Source organism: Podarcis pityusensis, assembly GCF_964106645.2.
Source record: "Podarcis pityusensis genome assembly, chromosome: 3".
NCBI classification, from domain to species: Eukaryota; Metazoa; Chordata; class Lepidosauria; order Squamata; family Lacertidae; genus Podarcis; species Podarcis pityusensis.
The window spans coordinates 47,329,296-47,350,136 of NC_138026.1; the positions used below are offsets into that span (position 1 = coordinate 47,329,296).

Genomic DNA, 20,841 nt, shown 5'->3' on the forward strand with positions numbered 1-20,841 from the left:
TTCAAAAGCATTGAAATATTGTGAATTTTAATTATTATTTTAAAATTATACTACCCTGAAACCTTCATAACTTCCTCTGGGTGGGATGGAGTGCCCCACCTTTTGATAAGCACTGTTCTAAATGTACATGATTAAAACAAGCCATAAAATGCAAAATCTGTTGACAGCAAGGAAGGATTTTCTCAGTTAATCAACAAATGACAGTCTAAATAACAAGTTTCTGCTTCTCAATACGTATGATCACAGTTAAATTTGTTCCTTCTCTTCCTTCTTGTAACACAAACCAGCACTTACTCCTTGATAAGGTGGTCAATTACATATTGACAGAAAAGAATAAAAGAAAAGAAAGAAAGTCATCACTAAAACAGAGGACAAAAGAGAACAGTAGCTTGCATAAAAACTGTACAGTATATCCTAATTTATATGTACAGATGCAAATTTAGAAATAATTACTACTGTAATGTAAATATTAATTATATAATCATAGTGGAGCTGACTGTGACCAGTGACCTATGTTCCTCTGCTATCTGAGTGCTGCTGATGGACAGCTTTAAAGCGTCTGCCCTTCCTTATGGTTTCTTGGGTTTAAACCAGATCTGGGTTGGACACCTTTCAAACAGAGTGGGGTGGGAAACTTTTTACAGCCTGGGGGTCACATACCCTTCTGATCAATCTTTCCACACCAGTGGAAAGCAGGGTCAGAGCCAAAGCAGGGCAGAGCAATCAATGAGAATTTTTATCTTGGCCTGGGGTTCCCCCATGCCTGAAAGAGACTGTACTCGGACAGCCCTTCAAATAGTGTCTCCCCTGTGAAGAGGACATGTTGCCATCCTACTCCATTATGTCAACATCACATTGTTCTGGTTCATTTATTGTATTGGGAAGTGTTGTTTTTATTTGACAACACTTTACCGTTGTGAGCTGCTTCTGAGTTCAGATTGGCTGCTGGAAAAGTGGCATAAAAATATACAAAAGCAAATCAAATCAGAGTTTTCCCACTCCAGGTTCAGATCATTAGCTGCTGGTGGAGGTCTCCCCCCCCCCCCAAGAAATTCACAAATACAGTGTCATTTCCCTATTACCCATAACCTAGTTGGGTGTAATATGTAGCTGTATCCTAATGTACTGTTGGGCTTTGGCTGACTTCCTTCTTTGGAAGGAATGGGCACTCAAAGTTATAGGAAAGGAATGCCACACTTTCCTCCAAATTCATTTCCCCCTTCCCTGTGTCTTGCTGGCTAATTAAAAAAAGCTTTCCACAATCCTACCTAGCTTAGCCCACTTCACCAATATATTGACCAATTTTGCCCAAGACTAGTCAAGGGACGCGGGTGGCGCTGTGGGCACAGAGCCTAGGACTTGCCGATCAGAAGGTCGGCGGTTCGAATCCCCACGAGGGGATGAGCTCCCGTTGCTCGGTCCCTGCTCCTGCCAACCTAGCAGTTCGAAAGCATGTCAAAGTGCAAGTAGATAAATAGGTACCGCTCCAGCAGGAAGGTAAACAGCGTTTCCGTGTGCTGCTCTGGTTTGCCAGAAGCGGCTTAGTCATGCTGGCCACATGACCCGGAAGCTGTCTGCGGACAAACGCCGGCTCCCTCAGCCAATAAAGCGAGATGAGCGCCGCAACCCCAGAGTCGGCCATGACTGGACCTAATGGTCAGGGGTCCCTTTACCTTAGTCACACTAACCTAGGGCAGAAGGAACGTAACATGACTCCTGAACTTCCATTTGAAAACAACAGTAACATGCTTGTCAAACTGAAACTAAGGATCTCTTCTTCCATCTTTCCCAAACAAGGGAAAAATAATAATTAAAGATTAAACTAGCAGGCATAGGAAAATATTCACCAGGGGAGGGAGACAGTTATCCATTTGGAAAGGGAACTCAAAACAGCATCCAATGTCATACTCAAAAACTTGTGAGTATTTCGATTTTTCAATTAGAACTGTTCCAATAGATTTTAGTAGAAATCTTAAGGAAGCAGGCAATGCTCTAGTACAAAGCTAACCTTAGAAACCTACAGCTTTCGTAAACACTACCGAGAAAGCAAGTCAACTCTGTATGCAGGTTTTGTGTGCGTGTTTTTTCGCCTATTTATAAAAGGTTTCCATAAAAGAGGGGAAAGCACAGCAAGACTAAGACATCTATTATGATCCCTTTTGGCAAGTTAACGCAGGAGGAGGGGCTGAGGGAAGAATGCTATCACTGCGCTTGCATTGAGTAATTCAAAGTGAAGCCTACAAACGAGACATCTCATTAGTTTGAACAGATGGATAAAAATTAAAGGCTGATTCGCCAACTTCTAATTTCCCAATAGCCAAGAGGAGCTCGAAGTCTTGCGGAGTAGGACAGTTGAAAAATCAACATGAAAAGATTTTCTTCCATCTGTCATAAGCACATGCCTGTGTAGAATAAAACTACCTCCCACTATCCTTTATTATTTAATAGCAGTAACACATGCAACATATATTAATGCACACCAACATACAACATCATCTGAATATCACATGCTACAACCTGTATTACAGCAATGGGACTGAACCAAACCAGCATGAATTGCAGACGTGAAAATTATGCCTTGTTCGGATGCTATGTTCTTTGAGGAGCTAAGAATAGTAGATAAAGGATAACCCATGGATATAATTGATCAAGCTGTCAAAAAGCCTATCACAAACTATTAATAAATCATAGTAGCTACAGTAATGCAGGTAATAATAAATCCAGTCCTAGTTTTGAGTATGGAAAAATGCATTGCTTCCAAATTATTTCTTCATAATGCTATTCTCATTCTGCCAATGCCAATAAATCACCAACATTTTCAGACACCCGAAGTGGTCGTAGATTGATACCAAAATAAAGTACCTCCAACAAATAAGTAATACCTTTGAGCATCTTAAAATAACAAGGTTCCTCCCACCTCTCTGCACCATAGGATTCCTTTTTTGGCTGCATTTGAGATGTAAATAAAGTCAGTGGAACTGAACCAGACATGACACTGAATGCATAACTTCTTTAACGAGCACTTTTAAACTGGAGTGTGAGAAACTATGACTGTGTATGCTGTTGACTCTGGCTCCAGTGCTTCTGAATACACACAATGTTACCCACAACACAGAGCTATCCTGTAATTTCTTTAGAAATACTGCTGTTTAATGCCTTTCCTCTCAACAACAACTTTATTATGGTCATGGACCCGCATAAGGAGGGAGGGGTAGAATCATTCAAAATCAATCTCAAACTAGCTTCAATCTGAAAGAAAAACTTATGCCGCCTTCATGTCACAGTCAAGCTGAGGTGTACACTTAAGACGGCCATTGCGCGTGTGTGGATGACAATGCATGCACAGATGACTGCTTCATTGATTGATTGATTGATAGAAATTGGAGGGGGGATCCTGGGAAAGGGAAACCATACGGGCATCCAGTTGAAGACATCCCCACCCCCTCTCCGTTGTGTACAACAGTGTGCAAATGTGGCTTGGAACACAGCAAGGCAAAAGAATCTCACTGCCTTTTAACTCTGGCTATGTACACAATAGTAGCAGGTAAGGAGGGAGATTTTAACCCTTTCCTCCTCTGCCAAGACCCTAATGAAAATGGTTTCTTTGAAGCTGCTATTTGCGTTGAGAAGAAAACTCATAGGCCCTAAAGGAGCTTTCCTCACAATGCAAACAAGCTGCTTTAAAAGGAAGGATTCTCAGCAGGTCTGCAGCAGGGGATGAAAGGGTTAAACTCTCCCTCCTTGTGTGCTTCTAGCAGCTGCTATTTCCATTTCACAAACAAACAAACAAACAAACACATTAGAGGAAAAGACATATCTGATATCACAGATGGTTTGGCCCCTAGTAAGGCTAGTTATTTCTGACTTCCATACAATTCAGTCTAGGGACTCCCCAACCAAATGTTGAATGGAAATGCCAAACACAGTTAGCCAAAGCTAAGAACCACCATTAAACTTATACAATCTGCCTCATGCATGCTTAATGCATATGGAGTCATTAATGGGCCCATGGGTGTCATGGCAACCATGACATCTTCCATTGGTGCCCATGAAGCTTCTGTTTCCCTCTACTCATTGACCCCTTGGTCAGGAGATAGTGAGTGGTTATCTTTTTGCCCCTTGAAAAGTACATAGAGCTCTTTCCTCACTTCCTCATTCAGCTTTATAAGTTTTCCAACGCTTAGATTAACTGTACTGCACCACACTTTTACATAGATCCTTTGGAAAAGGGATATGCACTCTGCCTCTCAGGGGACTGATCCTGGGGAGTGGATGACAAATGACTAGGCAGAGCAGCACCCATGACACTCACTCAACATTCAAAATTTGCCCACAGATTTTAAAGGGCTAGTGACCCCTGTAGTAAGTTCTTACACATTAGAGCAGGAATGGGAAATAGCTGTTCAATGGCTCTGAATTCAGATTGCGGCTGCCCCTCCTCAGTCTTGTGAAATTGATTGATTGGTTTGGCGTGACCCCTGCTAATTGATTTACGATCCACAATTAGCTCTTTATGCCCGGCGCGCTTCCTCCCAGCTGCGCCACTCAGCTCCGTCTCCAGTAGCTCTCCAGTCACGCCTCAGCAGAGTTGAACACAGCAGCGAAAACTGTCACGTAGCTTCATTTAGCTTCAGACAAACATACACAGAGTCCAGGTTTGTCTAATATCAGTTCTTTATTCCGACATTCCCCAGGAAACTCCTGGGCTCACCGCAGCCATGACAAAAAACTGCGACCTCTTCCCTCAGAGAACCAGAGAGGAACAGAAACGAAACTCCTCCCAGACTCCTCCCAGCTTCTAAAGCTGACGTCAGAATGCTGAGGCATCATGGGAACAACTTAACCAGTTAAGTTCCAAACCCAACACCCCCTCTTGCCGAACCATTCTGACAAGACCTTTTTGAGTTCAACACCTTTCCCTTTGCCTTGTGCCCCTTCCCGGCATCTTTCCCAGGCACCTGTTGAACCCCTTCAACACTCCCAGAATCACACTGTGCGACACTTTTCCACGCACTTGTGACCTGAAACCCTACTGACCCATTTGGGCCAGCAGTTGTGTCTTCTCCGTCAGATCCTTCCCCCTCTGACTTGACACCCTGTTTGTGAGCTTTCTCCATTACGCTAACCGGAGATGAAGCCTCACACCTGGACACTCCTTTCACAACCTTTGGAGATGCCCAGACCTGCCCTGAACCCTGATCTTGGACCTGGTCCCCATCACCGGGTTCTGAACCCTGATCCTGGACCTGGTCCCTATCACCGGGATCAGCCTCTGGCTCCCTTTCCTCCTCAGAATCAGACAGACATTCTGAGAGAAAATCAGAACTATCCCTGAGTCTTGAACACCCATCCTGTTCACAGAACTCAGCCTGCTTACTGACCAGCAGCTTGGTTTGATCACCCTCTGGGTATGCAAACTTCCACCCATTGGTTGCAGGATCATATCCACAGAAGATCATTTCCTGAACCTTTGGACCACCTGCCTCAAAGAGCTCAAAGGGCTCTTTGGCTACCCTCCCAAACCCGGGAAAACCATGTACCTGTGCACCCTTGCATGCCCTGCACCCTAGGGACCTCCCACATTTCCGGAGTTTGTACCCTTTTGTGCACCTGTGCAGCTTTTGCACATGACTGGGAACCTTAGCACACTGCGCCTGTGCTTTTCCAGCATTCCCACCACCCTCCAGAGGTGACTCCAGAACAAAGAGATTGTTCTGCCCCCTTTTCACGTTGGCCACTTGTTTCCCCCCAACGTAGACCTCTAGCTCCTCCTGTAAAGGAGAAAAAAACATGTTAGCCACATCAGAAACAGACTTTCTCATTCCGTCTGCTAACATCACAGTTGTGTCCTGTTGAAACAGCCCTGCAGTTCCGCATTTTGCCAGCAGGCTCGCTTAGCAGGTGCTGACCAACAGCAGTATTCAAAACCCAGCGCATCACCGTGTCCTGGCTGGAGTTGTTCTTCACAGTTGCCATAGAAGCAGTGATAAGAAAACAACCCTCCCCAGCGTCTGAACCACGTCTTTCCCTTGCGTTCCCACGCTGGCCTCCTCTCCGAGACTGATTCCCATGGGAACCCAGCTGGTTGACCTTGGGACCTTCCTGCCCAGCTGTCTCCGCTCTCCATGGGCAGCAACGACGAACTCCAGTGGAAAAACACTGCCCGGGGCTCCTCCCAGCTGGCCTCCTTCTCCTTCTTCCGGAAAAGCACTCCTTGCCAGCTCCGCCCCCTCTGGCCTGGCTCCCACTGCGGCTTTCTGGGAACCTGCTTTGTTGACATTCCACTCCAGCACGCACAGTGGACAAGCCTTTACACTTGCCTTTGGAATCCTTCGCCCCCCCGATCTGCTCACTAGCACTCCTTGAGGCTAAAACATCAGGAACAGGGGCACCAGCCATCTCTAGGCTTTTCTCAATACTTTCTCCAGGGCTCTGGCCTCCTGCTGAAGCTTCACAGCACATCCCAGGCAGCCCTTGCTGACTTTTTAGAGTGAGCTGTTCAATCGCAATGTCCTCCAAGACCTGGCTGTCTGCCATAGTCTTCCGTTCTCCCAAGGGGCCCCAAGCTGTACTCACAGATCACAAGCTCCTCCGGCACCCATCCGTGGAGAAACGATTTTCCAGCTGCTCTCAGCTCCCAGCACTCAGCTCTCAGCACAGGCAAACCACTTTGTGTCTTTCAGCTGCTCTGAGCTCCGCAGCTCTCCTTTGCCTCTTAACACCAGGCAAAAACTCCTGCCAGCGACTTCAAACGCATTCCGGCACGTCAAAGCGTTCCTGTGACACTTTTTACGATCGGTGATTAAGGGTCCATAACCTGTGAAATTGATTGATTGGTTTGGCGTGACCCCTGCTAATTGATTTACGATCCACAATTAGCTCTTTATGCCCGGCGCGCTTCCTCCCAGCTGCGCCACTCAGCTCCGTCTCCAGTAGCTCTCCAGTCACGCCTCAGCAGAGTTGAACACAGCAGCGAAAACTGTCACGTAGCTTCATTTAGCTTCAGACAAACATACACAGAGTCCAGGTTTGTCTAATATCAGTTCTTTATTCCGACATTCCCCAGGAAACTCCTGGGCTCACCGCAGCCATGACAAAAAACTGCGACCTCTTCCCTCAGAGAACCAGAGAGGAACAGAAACGAAACTCCTCCCAGACTCCTCCCAGCTTCTAAAGCTGACGTCAGAATGCTGAGGCATCATGGGAACAACTTAACCAGTTAAGTTCCAAACCCAACAAGTCTTGCCTCCCGCCCCAGCAAATATGCTGAGAAAAAGTTCCTGTAGGCACAAATGAAAACTCCGCGCCCCCCCCCCCAAGCTTAACTGCTGTGCAGGGAGCAATTTTAAAATCTCTCTCTCTTTCTCTGCCAGGACGAAGGGTATTTGAATGGCTCCGCCCACTTTTGACTTGGGCCTACATTCTAGGTATGCGGTCCCCAAGGAAATTTTCGCAGAGGGTGGAGTTCAGCACCCCCTGAGAAGGAAGGCAGCTCTCTACATTGCATTATAACTTGTAAAGCAGGCATAAGCAAACTTGGCCCTCCAGATGTTTTGGGACTACAACTCCCATCATCCCTAGCTAACAGGACCAGTGGTCAGGGATGATGGGAGCTGTAGTCCCAAAACATCTGGAGGGCTGGGTTTGCCTATGCCTGTTGTAAAGTGTTTGATCTTCACAATCCTTGGTTTATTCAACATGAATGGGGTGAGAAGGGTGATCAGTAGCATCAAGTATCACTTAAGCACTAAAACTTTGAGAAACCTAGAATTATCATTTACCCATGTAGGTTGTTGTAGCTTGCTCCTTCAAGATACATTTTTAATTCCTTTGTTTGTTTCTAATGTAAATTCTAATTCTCTTACACCTGCCTCCATTCCTGTGGTTTTTTTTAAATATATAAAAAATATAAATCTGTCGCAGTATACTAAAATCTTATTTCCTGATCTGACAGTAGGAAATGGAAAGAAGATTACCTGCTAATAAAAACGAACTCTTTCAACATCAAACAGTAATTAGTGCTGAATATCAAACTAATCTTTAGGAAGATTTTTAAAATAAAAAATATTATATATTAATAGCATCTGCACTTATCCTATTTACAACGGAAGCTGCTCACCTAAGTTATTAAAGAAAGTCACACTTACCTCACTTAAAAGATTAGAGTTTCCAATGTGTAACTGGCTACATTACATGAAGTTAATATTTTTCATTCCATATTACAAGTAATGGAATAACAGATAAAATACTGATTTGATCAGTTCTACTATACGGTTCTGTTTCTGTAATACAGAACTACCTTGGACAGCCGTCATCAGTAAAAACAGACAATACTGAGACAAGTGGCCCAATAGTCTGATAAGGCCACTTCAGCTATTATTTCAGTATTATAACTCATGCACTACTTTAACAATCTTGGTACAATTTAGTTGCATATCACAAAATAATAAAATAAACCCACCTTATTTTTGTACCCACAATATTTAAACCATGTTTAACTACATTAAAATGGCATGGCTTGATTATATTGGAGACAAGTGAGAAGTCTGCCCCTCAGGTATGTATTATAGTAAAAAATCAAAATATCGAACTGTGCTCTGAGTGCAGTAAAGAATCAGCGCAGTCCCCAAATGACTGATGAAATGGAGTTCCAATTTTTACTTTTAAAAAGAGCAAGTTATCACATTTTCCTTTAGGGAATTCTGAATGAACAGCTGTCAAATTCTATAGAGTTTTCTAAAAGGTAGCATTTATCAGTATTTAGGTTACATGTAGGGCATTTTTAAGAGAAAGCAAGTAGGATGAATTAAAAGAAAAGATGATAAAGGTCTTATTTCTACAATAATCTATCTCTTTGGACATATATCTGAAACTATTCAAAACACATCATTCAGGAAAAACACACATTAAAATTCATTTCAGGAGGAAAACACTTTCTTAGTAGCTACAACCCATGGAATATAGATTCGGTAACTTGTCATGCATATGAAAAGAAACCAGTTTTGGAGAAGAGGAAGGAAGAAGTATGTATTAAGGATGTATTAAGGACCATATGAAAACAGCTAGAGGCAGCTTTATTATAGGTTTACTAGTAGTAGGTGGAGAGGTTTTATGTCATACTTTTAATACAGTGCATTATAGAAAACAGACTTTAATAACAAGTGGGGATATATATATAACATTCAACATCTTTTGCTGCCAGAATGCTTGAAACTTCTAACAGCAAAAATAAAAAAACTGCAAAAACATCAGACTCCATTCTAAGCACACCCAACAAACCTCCCCCTCTTTTTTTATAAAACGTCTCAGTATACAATCACCATTTGGAAATCCTGTGGTTGTGCCATATAGGGTACATATCCGCTCTCCATGCTATTAAGATCAGTGAGACTTATTAGTTGTGACCCACCTCAACTTTTGACCCAACTAAAGCCCTGTTAATATTTTCAAGTAGTTATGGATGCAGAATGACTGAAATACCCACCTAGAATGCTCCAGAATCTGATAGGTACATTAGCCTCTCTCTCTCTTTTCTATTTTTATGGAAAAGTGGGTGGTAGTAGAGCTCAATTTTATTTTCCCGGAACACTCCAAATGTTGAGTAGTTCAACAGCATTCTTTGAAACAGTGCCTGCCGGCACAAAAAATACCAGCCCTAACTAGTAACCATCATTTCCACCCTGGAATGAGATAATATCCTAGCCTTTGAATTACTGTGATGTGGTAAATGGGTTAGTCTTGAGGCTTCAAATGGTGCAGAACGTAGTGGCTAGGTTGCTTGTGAGAGCAGACTGCCACAATAAAACATTGCTTGCGGAATTTGCACCAGTGGCCAATCTGCTACCAGGCAGTTCAAGGTGTTGGACTAACATATAAGGCCCTATGCAGCTCAAGTCAAGGTTACTTGAAAATCTATCCTCTCTTACAGTGGTACCTTGGTTTTCTAACCTAATCCGTTCGGGGAGTCCATTCGACTCCCGAAACTGTTTGAAAACCAAGGCGCAGCTCTTCCGATTGTCTGCAGGAGATTCCTGCACTCAAGTGGAAACCGCATCACACGTTTAGCTTCTGAAAAACGTTCACAAACCGGAAAACTTACTTCCGGGTTTGCAGAGTTCAGAAGCCAATTTGTTTGGGAGCCAAGCCATTCCAGAACCAAGGTACCACTGTATATACTTTATTTATCACTGCAGTCTATTAGTGAGTTTCTTTTGCAATTTTCAAAGATCTCAGAAGCTCACTTTCCAACAACTCAGACAAGGCTTTCACTGTGGCTGCCCTTGTTCGGTGGAATAGCATTCCTGTCAAGATAGGTCAGGGACCCACTATTTGTACTTTTTGTTCCAGCAGGCTTTCCAAGCTAGATCAATGGGTGCTATTTGTCAAAAAAAAATTGCCTATTTTGCATTGTTTTAGTTTTGTTTTAAGTGTATCTGCTGTTTGTTGTGTTTTTAGCTTCTTGTTTATTGCACATTGCTTTGAGATGATTGAGCAGAAGGTGATTAGTAACAATAGTAATAATTCTGGGAAAATAAAACAATGCCCACAGAAATCAATAACCAAAATGTAACCAATGGGTATAAATAGGATAATGACAGTGAACATATTTGCACCCATTCTGATATTTGTTCTGAAATGAAAGAAAGTTGAACCAAATGCGCTGCATTCAGTTAATTTTTCATCTGGTATGAAGTTAATGCATACCTTCAGTGGAAAAGTACATTATTTCATTACAGCCGGGTAATTTTTCTCAAGTTACTATACAGCAGAAGAAGGGCAAATAGCAAACTATTTTGAGTGGAAATAAATTCTACATGTGCTTGCATTTGCATTCTGCAGTATTTGATTGTGCAGACTTCCTTACATAAAAACCTTTCATTTTTAGAAGCTTTTCACCGCCTCCAGAAACCTCAAAAAAGGCCAAGTCAGCTGGTTTCCTGAATAGAACGAAATCCAAGTGTTTATGTGTGCAAAGAATAAATCCTTGTGGATATTCACAAGCAGGTTCTAACTTAAAAGCCAATGAATAAACATACCTGATGTCCAGCTGTTACTTGCTTCAAGACATTCTCATAACAAACTTCATCCATATTATTCAGCTGCTGCACCTGAGCAATACAACACAAATGCTTTATTGTAGTATCAAAATGTAAAAGACAGTATTCCCATGCTACCAACTTTAACGTAGCATAATTTTAAAAAATTATGGTGTTCTGCTAATGCTTGACGAAGGCATACTTTTATTATATTGTTACATATTTCTCTTTCATTGAGATGCCAAGGAAACAAAGAGGTACAAATATTAACACCAATAACTTAAAATCATTTCTTCTTAGAGAAGTTCTGTTCCTCAAACTTGATCAGGTCTGCAGCTTGCCTTGATCTGTGTAGCGTGAAGATTTCCTAGTCACTATTTCCATGTCATTAGCTGCACTTGAAACATTCTGAAGTCATCAGAACGACACCACAATTTCAGTGAGTTCCAAGGCCCTACTAGAATGCAAGGCCTGGCAACCTTTGGTACTTATAATATCAAATGGAGCTAGAAGTCACCCCATTTTTTAAATGGACAAAACCAGCTTCACCAGCTGCATACAACACTATGGAACAAACAGATGCCCTACAGGATCGCAGAATAAATATTCAAGATTTGCAGCTTCATGGTTAACAGACTGCCTTAGCAGTCTGGTTGCTGTTAAACCAATCAATTGATGCAAAGCTGCTATTTGCATCATTTGCAGAGGTGAGGTAAAAGAAGACTTAACAGAGCAATCCTATACATGTTTGCTCAGAAGTAAGCTAGAAGTCAATGAGACTTACAATCAAGTAAATGTGTAAAGCATTACTGTACATACTAAATTTACAGGCTGAGGCGAAACATGATTTTGTGAACATGTTCAGTGCCACACGGACATAGAGCATGTGACTGTTAATCTCAGGATTGTGGGTTTGAGCCTCACGTTGGGCAAAAGATTCCTGCACAGTTGGAACAGAAGAAGCTTGTGGTCCCTTCCAAATATATGATATATATGATTCTAGCATTCTATCCTTACTCAGACTCCTTATCCTCTCCAGAGAAAAAACTACTGCTATCTGTATAGCCACTTGTGCTGTCTCTGGAGCTTGGTATATTCCTCCTGAATGACAGCAGAGGATGGGGAAGCCATCAACTTAACTGGAGAAACCTGAACTTTAATTTCACAAGCATTTTGCACTATAGAACCCCTTGTGCCTCTTGACTCTTATGCATTAACATTGATAAAAGACAGCTTCAGAGAAGTAATCTGATATTAACTCTCTATTTATATTAATACTTGGAGAGTAACATAATTCCTGATCACACTGCAACACAGCTAGCTCTACCTGAGTTCCAAGGGGGAAATAATTCAATCATGAAGGCAGCAACAGCTTAAAATGAAGCCAGGGAATTCATAGTCATAGCTGACACTCTGTCCATAGCACATCATTACTAAAAGGGTAGTTGACTAAAGTGAATAAATAACTCGCTAGCAAAGAAATAAAATGCAAGCCGCCATCTCTATTATCATGGCAAAACGTAATCATGAAGGAGGGAAGGGAATTTGAAACTACTGAGCAAGTTAAAGAAGTCTCAAATCCAACTCTCAAATGCAAACTTAATGAAGAGAAACAACAATATTCCAAGGAATTGAGACGCTGGATATTTCTTCCAACATCAGCAATAGTGTACTGCTGTAGTATTATGCAGGAACACATAGGAATCAGACAGCAGAACTGAAAAGAGAACTCCAAACCAATTCCCATGCTTCCATGTATTTATTTATCATAATTACTGTGTTGCTGGGTAAAGTCTGAAGCAGTAATTCACACATCTCCCCTGTAATGAGTGTTGCACAGTGACTAATAGTTTATTACTACGCAACTATAGTCAGACGTTCTATTGTGCAATTAGAATTGCAGGCTATGTTCCAAATTCAAATCTCAACTCAGCAAAAGATTCATTCTGTTGCCTTATGGCAAATTGTAGATCCCCATTTGGTACACAGGGACCTTGTAGGTTTGTCATAAGGATTGCCAAGATCGCATACGTGAATCACTTTGAACAATATACACATCCTAACATACTGGATATTGTTTATTTTCATGTCTGTCAAACATACAGGGCACTTTGTAGAGTTTTGTAAACCAAACAAAAATTTAATAAGATCCTGACCCCAAAGTAGTAGTCAATCTAAAGCTAATGCTGAAGAAGGTATTACAAGGAAGGGAGAGACAAAGAGATGATAATATGAGAAGGATGGTGACTACTACAGATATATGGGGAAATACTATTTGAACATGTTCCTAAGAATGGTTGTCTCAACATCTCATTCCAAATATTTTATAGCAAAACTGTACCTTGTTAGTTGTCTTGATACCAAGAAATGTCTGCCCAAGTGGAACAGGCCGGAAACGGCCATCAAAATAAAAGAGTCCAATATAGGGATTAACATGCAGAAATGTAGCAACATCAAGGTAATTAGGTAAAGTGGCTGAAAGGCCCAAGATCCTAATCATGCTTTGGGTAGATTCAACCTGTAAAAAAGAAAAGAAAATGTCATTAAGTTAGCACATTTTTAATGAAAGTCTAGAGTTAATATTACCTTAATAAAATATAAAAATAATTTCCATATATATATATGTGTGTGTGTGTGTGTGTGTGTGTGTTAGTGGATTCTAATATTTTGCTCAATGTGTAGTACAGAAGGAGTTTTTCCTTTTCCTAACAAAACCCCCAAGGCCCAGCAATTAGAGGCACATTCAAAATAGCAGATTTGAGGGTGTGTTGTTGTGGTCAGAACCTGAACTGAACTTGTAGTCCTTTCTCAAAAAACCCACTTCAGATTTAGATCAACTCAATTTAGAAAGCCAAAGCCAAGTTGCTTCCATGGTTAAACAACCGAGTCAGAAGGCTCTAGAAATACTGCAAATCAGTTCAGTTCTGGCATTGAAGGAGGCTTTCAAAATGTATCTTTTTACTATTGTCTTCGCTTACAAGAATTTTTGTGATCTACTTCATTATCTCTCATGTAGCTTACTTGTCTGCGCCAGCTCTGCCTGTGGTTCTATAGCAATCTTTCTCTCTGAGGGTCACTTTGTGAAATCTTAGCTCTGAAAAGCAACTAATAAATTACCAGAATGAACAAACAAGCAAGCCACATCACTCAGGTATCTGCAGTAGGTCCTGATAGGTCTTGCAGTGGACCCAGCACTTATCTACAGAACGTGCTCTCGCTCTCAAACCGTGGCACTAAGAACTGTGTGTATGCTCCAGATGGAGAACACCTGAGGTAAGATCTGCAAAGCACATGGAGTTCTGAACAAAAAGAAGCTGAACAAAGTTGATGATGTTAAAGAACCTAGCGGCATTAAATTTATAAAGCAGAGCAAGGATTTTCTCAGTTCATGTTCAAATCCATTAATTCTGATATTCACTTGAGTGTGCTCAGAACTTTATGGAAACTTGGTATTGACTGGTTTAACCTCTATGTAACTTTACTGAAGCTATCTCTTTCCTGAGCCAGTGTTTGAAGACTGTGGTCAAATGGATGGGGGAAGAATAGACTAAAACTGAACCCAGAAAACAAAAAACGAGGTGAGGAGGAGGAACGGCTGTGGTCTGGAGAGGGAGATGTCTGCCTGTGAGTGATTGTATCCCTGTGATACAATAAGGAAAGGGCCTGGAGGATATTCCTAGATCCAGCATTGATTCCTAAGTTGTCTGTACAAGTTGTTGCTAGGAGTGGCTTTATCTGTCTTTGGCTAGTAAGGGGGCATTCCCCTTTCAGACAGATCAGATGGATGCGTGGTTCTGGATCTTTCAGGCTTGATTACTACAATGCACTTTTCAGAGCACTCCCCCCCCCCGACAGTTTTGAAATTTCACCTGGTACAGAATGCTGCTGCATGTCGTCTAACAGGTGTTGATAAGGTAGAAGGCTTTCCAACCTTTTCTGTGGTTGTCAGTTTGCTACAGGGACCTGTCAGGGAACTGCCATCGGAAGGAAGGGAGGTGAAAGGGCTCACACAGGTTGGGAGAGACTCAGCAGCTGAAGAGGGAACCAGTAGGGGGAGAGGAGCTGAGCTGAGGGAAAGTGAGCTGGAGGGATGGCTCAGAGACACTTCCAGCGAAAACAGTGGGGAGGTTTCAGGACCTCCTGTAGGGACACCCACTCCTCGCCGGAAACTGTCACGCAGAGAGTCCAGAAGACGTGTTTCCGTTAAGGAGCTTTTATGTTGGAAGCGATTCCGAAAGCAACCACTGTCGGAATCTGCTAGTGACTAGAGGAGCCATGTCTGAGGGGCTCCGTCACAGACAGAGGTTTGTGGACTTGAACAAACTCTGAGGGGATACGATTTTACGCACAAGCAGCTCATCATCCCATCACAGCATTCCGACAGTCTTTGAAAGCAGCTTGTGCAGGAGAAGGCATCATGAGCAACCCAGCCGGAACCGGAGAAGCAGGAGCTGGAGCGGGTCCAAGCCTGGAAGAAAGGTACCGGGTGTTGGAGGTCCAGCTAGCGCTGCAGACGGCGAGGCTTGAGGAGAGGAGGGCTCAGGATGCAGACAAAAAGGGGAAAGCCACCCAGCTCGCCAGAAAGGTACCAGGATTGGTGCAGAAGTTTGGGGGGGAGCCCAAAGACTATCATGGCTTTCGGACAGAGATGCAATATGCCCTCAATCTGCAGTTTGATGAATTCCCTGACGAGGAATCACGAGTGGCTTTCGTGATTGGGCATCTTGAAAAGGGGGCGAGAGACTGGGTTAGACCCCTGATGGCAGCGAATAGTGACGTCCTAAAGGACACGATGAAGTTCTTTCGCGCCATGGATCTGATGTTTTCCAGCGATATTGAACAGGGAGTGGTGCGCAGACAGTTAATGGCTTGCAAACAGGGGAGCCGATCTGTCCGTGAGTACTGGACTGAGTTCACCATGTTGATCCATAAATTGGGGTGGGATCTATCGGCGGAACCCATTCAAATGCTCTTTGAAGAAGGGCTTTCTTCGGCTGTGAAAGACGAACTTTCCCGGGCGCCCAGGGCGGAGTCTATGGACCAGCTGACCAAATCAGCGCTGACCATAGGAGCGCGCCAGGAGGCGAGAGCATTGGAGAGGCGGGAAGGGAAGGGGGAACGTTGGAAGGAGTTCCGCATTCCAGACATTCCAGAGCCAACTTTCCCGCCGGCAGAGCCGATGGAAATCGGAACAGCGCGCGCGCGCGCGCAGTTTCAAAGCCCAGTGAGGGGGGAAAGAAGGAGGGAAAAGGCGCCCGGAAATGCTCTCTCTGCCAACAGCCAGGTCACTTTGCCAGAGTCTGCCCCCAGAGGAAGGAATGGCAAGGGATGGTAGGAGCTGTGGAGGGAAGAGAGGAAGAAATACTGGAGCAAGTAAAAGCCAACGCCTGGCTGCCACCGTCGGGGCACAGCAGCCAGGCCAAAGAGCAGTGAAAGTGCCCACGCCAGAACCTCCTAAACCCGCCCTAGTGATAGAAGTGGCGCTAGAGCTGCCAAACGGACACCCTCTAAAGATAAAGGCGCTGTTGGACTCAGGCAGCTCCTGCAATTTCATGAGCAAAGAGTTTGCAGCTGAACACCAGATACAGACGATCCCTTTAAGCAACCCCCTGCAGGTGACCACGATCGATGGCAGGGAGCTGTTGGGAGGAGAAGTCAGCTTGCAGACCGTCCCAATGATAATGAAGGTGGCAAGGCACACCGAACTGATAGCGTTTAATGTGGCCACCTTGGGAGGAGCTCCCATTATATTGGGGATGAGCTGGCTAGCGTTACATGATCCGCTGGTGGGCTGGCATCAGAGAGTGGTTTCTTTTGGTTCAGCACATTGCTTAGAACACTGCAAAGAGGGAAAGGGTTTGGCAGGGGCCCAAGCCACCCTAGCAGGGACTGAAGTAACGGAGAACGTGAAGGTACCACGACAATACGCAGATCTCCGCGACGTCTTCAGCGAAAGGGAAGCTGACCAACTACCTCCGCATAGACCCTTTGACTGTCAAATCAATTTACTCCCTGGGGCACAGCTCCCTGTAGGCAAGCTGTACGCCATGTCAGACAGAGAGATGCAGGAGCTAAGAGAGTTCATTGACAAGAACCTGAAGAGAGGGTTCATCAGAGAGTCCAGGGCGGTGGGGGGCAGCCCAGTGTTTTTTGTGGATAAAAAAAACACGAACAAGCCGAGGCTGGTGTGTGACTTCAGGGCCTTAAATGCAGTGTCAGAACCAGTGGCTTTCCCTATGCCCAGGATTGACGACATTTTGACAAGGGTGCGGAAGGGAAAGATTTTCACAAAGCTGGACCTAAGGGGGGCGTACAACCTGATACGAATAAGGAAGGGGGATGAATGGAAAACCACCATGTTCACCCCTTTGGGGGCATTTGAATATTTAGTTATGCCCTTCGGCCTACAAGCAGGCTCCGCATGCTTTCAATCGTTTATGAACCACGTCCTGGGGCCTTTGCTTTACAAGAATTGTGTGGCCTTCTTAGACGACGTGTTGGTGTATTCTGAGAATGAGGAGCAGCATGTGAGAGACGTCAGAGAAGTGTTGAGCAGGCTGCAAGCCAACCAGCTGTGGGTGAAACTGGAGAAGTGTCAGTTTCATACCAAGGAGGTGGAATTCCTGGGGTATCGCCTGTCAGACAAGGGATTGGCCATGGATCCCGGCAAGGTCCAGGCGGTGCTGGAATGGAAAACACCCAAAACAAGGAAGGATGTGCAGAGGTTCCTAGGATTTGGGAACTTCTATCGTAAGTTCATCCGAAACTTTGCCCACCTGACGGCGCCCATTACGGACTGTCTCAGCAGTAAGAAGAAGTTCGTTTGGACTGAGGAGGCGGAGCGAGCATTTGAGGAACTAAAAAGGGCCTTCGCCTCGGAACAACAACTCCTGCATGTGGATTTACAAAAACCGATGAGAGTGGAAACTGACGCATCAGACAGAGCGATGGGGCGGTGCTTCTGCAGCCAGGGAAGGAGGAGTCAGAGTGGAGACCGTGTGCCTTTTTTTCGCGAAAGCTGAACAAATCCGAGAGGAACTACACGGTGTATGACCGAGAACTACTAGCCATTCATGAGGCGTTCCGGAGATGGAGGCACCTGCTAATTGGCGCACAACATAAGGTGCAAGTGTGCACTGACCACAAGAACCTAGAGTATTGGAGGACGGCACGAGTGCTCAACCAACGGCAAGTGAGATGGGCCCAGGAGTTCTCCAAATTTAACTTTGAGATTTGTTACGTGCCAGGCCCAGAGAACATTAGGGCGGACGCTCTCTCACGCAAACCTGAATATTTGGAGGGGGAGGGAGCACCCGAAGAGAGACATGTCATTCCAGAGGACCGCTGGGTGTGTGGGGCGGCATTGGTGGGACAAAGAGAACTGGTAGAGGAAACAGAGAATGATGAATACGCCCAGAATAAGCTCAGAGGTCTTAGGGGTGAGGGAGAGGAACCAGGGGGTTTCGAGGAAAGAAATGGAGCTTTGTATTACAAAGGGGCACTGTATATCCCTGAAGGAGACTTAAGGGGGAGGGTACTCAAGCAGTTGCACGACAGCCCCACGGCGGGGCATTTTGGACAACACAAAACCATGTGGTTGGTCACCAGGGAATTTTGGTGGCCTAAGGTGAGGGAAGATGTACGGGAGTATGTGAGAGGGTGTGAGCAATGCCAGCGAGCCAAAGGGGAGAGGCGGGCACCGGCGGGGCTATTAGAACCCTTACCAACCCCAGAACGACCTTGGGAGGCAGTGTCGATAGATTTTATGACTGATCTGCCGAAGTCCAAGGGGAAAACAGCCATCATGGTGGTGGTAGACCTACTAACAAAGATGTGCCACTTTGTAGCCTGCTCGCATGCAGTCACGGCGGAAGAGACAGCGAAGTTATTTGTAGAACACATTTTTAGGTTGCACGGAGTGCCATTGAGGGTGGTCTCAGACCGAGGAAAACAATTCACTTCCAGGTTCTGGAGGAAGCTCATGAGCTTACTGCAGGTGGAGGTCAACTTTTCGACTGCCCGGCACCCTGAAACCAACGGGCAGGCGGAAAGAGCAAACGGTGTCCTCCAGCAATACCTGAGGTGTTATGTCAATGACAGAGAGAATGACTGGGTAGAAAAGTTGGCGCTGGCGGAATTTGCCTACAACAATGCCGAGAATGTGTCCACAGGGATGAGCCCCTTCTTGGCTAATTATGGGTGTCATCCCAGGGCTTTCCCAGGGGGAGAAGGGGAGAGATGGAGCGTCCCGGCAGCCGAGCATTTTGTAGAAGAAATGGAAGCAATCCATCGTCAGCTCCAACTCAACTTAGAAAGGGCGAAGGAAGAATACAAGAGGCAGGCAGACAAGAACCGAAGGGAAGGTGAAACCATAAGGGTGGGAGATAGGGTGTGGCTGTCAACCCAAGGGTTGCCGTTCAAAGGAGGTTGTAAGAAATTAAGACCCAGGAGATTGGGTCCCTTTGAGGTCATTCAACAGGTCAACCCAGTGGCTTTCAGGCTCCGGTTACCCAACCACATGAAACTGCACCCAGTATTTCACAGGTCGTTACTGTCACCGTATGAGGGGGGACGAGAAGGGATGGCCACTCGGGGACCGGTCATAGAAGAAAGGGAATGCAGCAGCCATGTGGCAGAAATCCTCGACGCCAGGTGGAAGGGGGATCAGGTGGAGTATTTGGTAGCGTGGGAAGGAGAACCGGAGTCAGAAAACACTTGGGTAATGGCAGAAGATATCAATGACGAGGTATTGATAGAAACGTTCCATCAAAGGTTCCCAAGGAAACCTCAGCCTGTGGAGAGGTTCCGGAGGGAATACTTTGGGACCACCGATGAGGAGGAGGAGTTGGAAGGATTCCCGGACTCGGAAGGGGAAGGGGAGATGGACTCTGAGGAGGAGGAGTACTTCGAGACCAGGAACCGCAACAGGTGGAGAGAAGTGTTCGAGACATCGGAAGATGAAGGAAGTTCATTCCGGGGTTTTGCCTCCTCACCGCCCGTAGAGGAGGGGGCGAGAGGGGATGAAGGGGGCCCTGGAGGGGAGGTGGATGTCAGGGAACTGCCATCGGAAGGAAGGGAGGTGAAAGGGCTCACACAGGTTGGGAGAGACTCAGCAGCTGAAGAGGGAACCAGTAGGGGGAGAGGAGCTGAGCTGAGGGAAAGTGAGCTGGAGGGATGGCTCAGAGACACTTCCAGCGAAAACAGTGGGGAGGTTTCAGGACCTCCTGTAGGGACACCCACTCCTCGCCGGAAACTGTCACGCAGAGAGTCCAGAAGACGTGTTTCCGTTAAGGAGCTTTTATGTTGGAAGCGATTCCGAAAGCAACCACTGTCGGAATCTGCTAGTGACTAGAGGAGCCATGTCTGAGGGGCTCCGTCACAGACAGAGGTTTGTGGACTTGAACAAACTCTGAGGGGATACGATTTTACGCACAAGCAGCTCATCATCCCATCACAGGACCTAACTTACGTATTTCTTTCAAAGGAGAAACTTTTTTGTGTCTGTTTCAAATCTGTATAGGTGTGCTGTTCTTGTGCTTACTGTTTTGTTTTTAAATCTCATGCAAGCCACTTTGAACAGCTGCAAAAGGACTACAGAAGTAGACAGATAGATAAACAAAGAGAGGCAAAGAACCAACAAGGACTTGTTTTTGATTTTTTTAAAAAAGCAATTTAATTTGTACACCAAGTAGTCTGAAAGCAACGCTGTTCCACATTATGATGGTAACACCGAAACGGATTTGAGTCAAAGAGCAATCCTGTCATGATTTATAGGTGTATCTAATTGACAGGTAACTGTAACAGT

At 44.9% G+C, this 20,841-nt stretch overlaps 1 protein-coding gene across 3 annotated transcripts in view; it reads right to left on the bottom strand.

The window, feature by feature from the left end:
* Positions 1-20,841, bottom strand: part of ASCC3 (activating signal cointegrator 1 complex subunit 3) — a 217,012-nt gene that overhangs the window by 122,209 nt on the left and 73,962 nt on the right. For all 3 annotated transcript variants that reach the window (XM_080999928.1, XM_080999929.1, XM_080999930.1), the window contains exons 12-13: positions 13,378-13,554; positions 11,037-11,108 (exon numbers count right to left, since the gene is read on the bottom strand). In XM_080999928.1, coding sequence (XP_080856054.1) covers positions 11,037-11,108; positions 13,378-13,554 — 249 coding nt within the window. The remainder of the gene's footprint in view (positions 1-11,036; positions 11,109-13,377; positions 13,555-20,841) is intronic.